At 66.1% G+C, this 2,011-nt stretch overlaps 1 protein-coding gene across 1 annotated transcript in view; it reads left to right on the top strand.

Annotated features, from left to right (window-relative positions):
* The first annotated feature begins 6 nt into the window (after nucleotides 1-6).
* The window catches only part of SLC6A8 (solute carrier family 6 member 8), a 7,720-nt gene continuing 5,715 nt past the window's right edge, over nucleotides 7-2,011 (top strand). The window contains exons 1-2 of the mRNA XM_017880785.1: nucleotides 7-313; nucleotides 1,498-1,629. Coding sequence (XP_017736274.1) covers nucleotides 220-313; nucleotides 1,498-1,629 — 226 coding nt within the window. The 5' untranslated portion in view covers nucleotides 7-219. The remainder of the gene's footprint in view (nucleotides 314-1,497; nucleotides 1,630-2,011) is intronic.

Genomic DNA, 2,011 nt, shown 5'->3' with positions numbered 1-2,011 from the left:
CCCCCGCCCGCCGCGGCCCCCTCCCCCAGCAGGCCGCCGGCCCCCAACGCCCGACCCCCCGGGCCGCCGCGGAGAGGTGAAGTCCGAGCAGCGGGTGGCCCCCAGGCACGCGGGGGTCGGGGCCGCCCCTCGTCCGCCGCTGCCGCTTGGTGGCCGGGCCGGGCGCCTCCACCCCCCTAGCAGTCATGTGCCTGGCAGGGTGGGGGGAGGGGGCCGGCGATGCCCGCGGGGCTGCCCCCCAGACTCCCGGGCTGGGAGGAGCGATTGGCCGCCGAGGTGGGAAACCAGGCCTGCGCCTTGGGGTCTACGCGAGGTAAGGAGCCCTGGCTGCCCCCGCGGGTCGGGCACACAAGCGGCATATTGTGTGGGCCCCCCACGTGTGCACACACTCGAACACACACACACACAATGGGCCACTCTGTCCCTCCCCTGCCCTCCCCCCCCCTCGCAGCCCTCCCGCCCCTCCCCTCTGGCCCGGGCCTGGAACACTGGGTGCCCGAGCCAGGCTTGGGAAGCCTGCGGCCTGGCCCGCCTGGCGCCGCCACTGGACAGACTGCATGCACGTCCCATGCCCGCCCGGGCCCCGCTTAGCAACAGCGATGGGCACGCGTGTGTCCTGTGACTACAAAACAGCCCTGGGGTTGCTGGAAGCTGAAGTGACCCGGTGATGGGTGGGAAACAGAGGTCCAGAGCAAAGGCCTTTGCCCAAGGTCAGGAGAAGGATGCTGGGACCTGGAGTCAGGCAAGTTGCAGCCAAGCTCAGCCTCTGAGTAGTGGAGGGAGCCCAGCCAGGGCAAGGGTAGGAGGCCTAGAGAGAAGGGGGCGGTGGCACCCGGCTCTCCCTGCCCTTCTGCCACCCTCACCCCAGCCTGCTGGCCAGGGCCTGTGTCTGGCCTTGCCCATATGCCTATCTCCTGCAGAGCCTGACTACCTGGGCTTGCTAAGGCCGGCCTGGCCCCTCTTCCCACACCTGTCTCCCTCTGTCCTTGCACATCGCCATCCCACCAGCAGGAGACTGTGACCCACCCATCCTCTGCCTTGGACCTCACATTTGCAGGCAGGCGTCCAAGTGTAGGACAGTCACGCTCCCTGCCTTTGGACAAGCCCCCCAGGCCTGATCACCCATCCTTGGCATACATACCCCACTGTGCTGCCTGAAACAGGGAACTGCAGCACTAGGGACAGCCTGCGTGTCTGAGCGTGTGTCCTCCATGGCCATCGCCCCAAGTGACCATGGGGGTGGAAGCCCTGTGGGCCTAGAGCCCCTCTGCCACCCAGGGAATAGGGCTCCAATGGCTCAGGGGCTACTGTAGCCCCTCTTCAACACACTCAACCCACCCCCACAAGACTCCACCTGGGGCCTGAGTCAGTGGCCACCCCTACACTGACTCACCCAGTAGGAAGTTGTGATGGGGCCTTCGGAGTCTGGGCTGGCCCGCTGGGCCTGGGCAGCCTGGCTGGGGCCACCCTGAGTCCACCCTGTCCCTCCACCCCCAGGTGTGTTCCTTATTCCCTACGTCCTGATCGCCCTGGTCGGAGGAATCCCCATTTTCTTCTTGGAGATCTCGCTGGGCCAGTTCATGAAGGCCGGCAGCATCAATGTCTGGAACATCTGTCCCCTGTTCAAAGGTGAGCAGCCCTTGGCCAGCCTCAGGGACTGCCCCCCTTTCCCAGCTGGCTTCCACTTGAGATATCTTTTTCCTGTCCTGAGTACCAGGCCTGGGGCCACGTGATGGCGCCCCAGTCTCAAGTGGGGAGCCTGGAGATGTTCAGGGGAAGCGGGGACTCGAGGGGGCATAGGCAGCTCCACAAGGCAAGGACAGGCCAGGCATATCCGGGCTGGGGGCGGACCTGCCCAGCACACTTGGCTCTCTAGGTAGGCCCTACTATTACTATCCCCAAGGACGCGGGGGCAGAGAGAGGTGGAGCAACGTACTGAGGTTGCCCACTGCGGGGGCAACTGTCTCCAACACTACCTTAGGCTACTAGAAACCGCCGCGCCCCCCCCCCC

The sequence above is a fragment of the Rhinopithecus bieti genome, unplaced genomic scaffold (assembly GCF_001698545.2).
Source record: "Rhinopithecus bieti isolate Rb0 unplaced genomic scaffold, ASM169854v2 scaffold_12667, whole genome shotgun sequence".
In the NCBI taxonomy this organism is placed as follows: Eukaryota; Metazoa; Chordata; class Mammalia; order Primates; family Cercopithecidae; genus Rhinopithecus; species Rhinopithecus bieti.
Note: the sequence above shows the minus strand (reverse complement) of the source record. Positions and strands in the feature narration are given on the sequence as shown.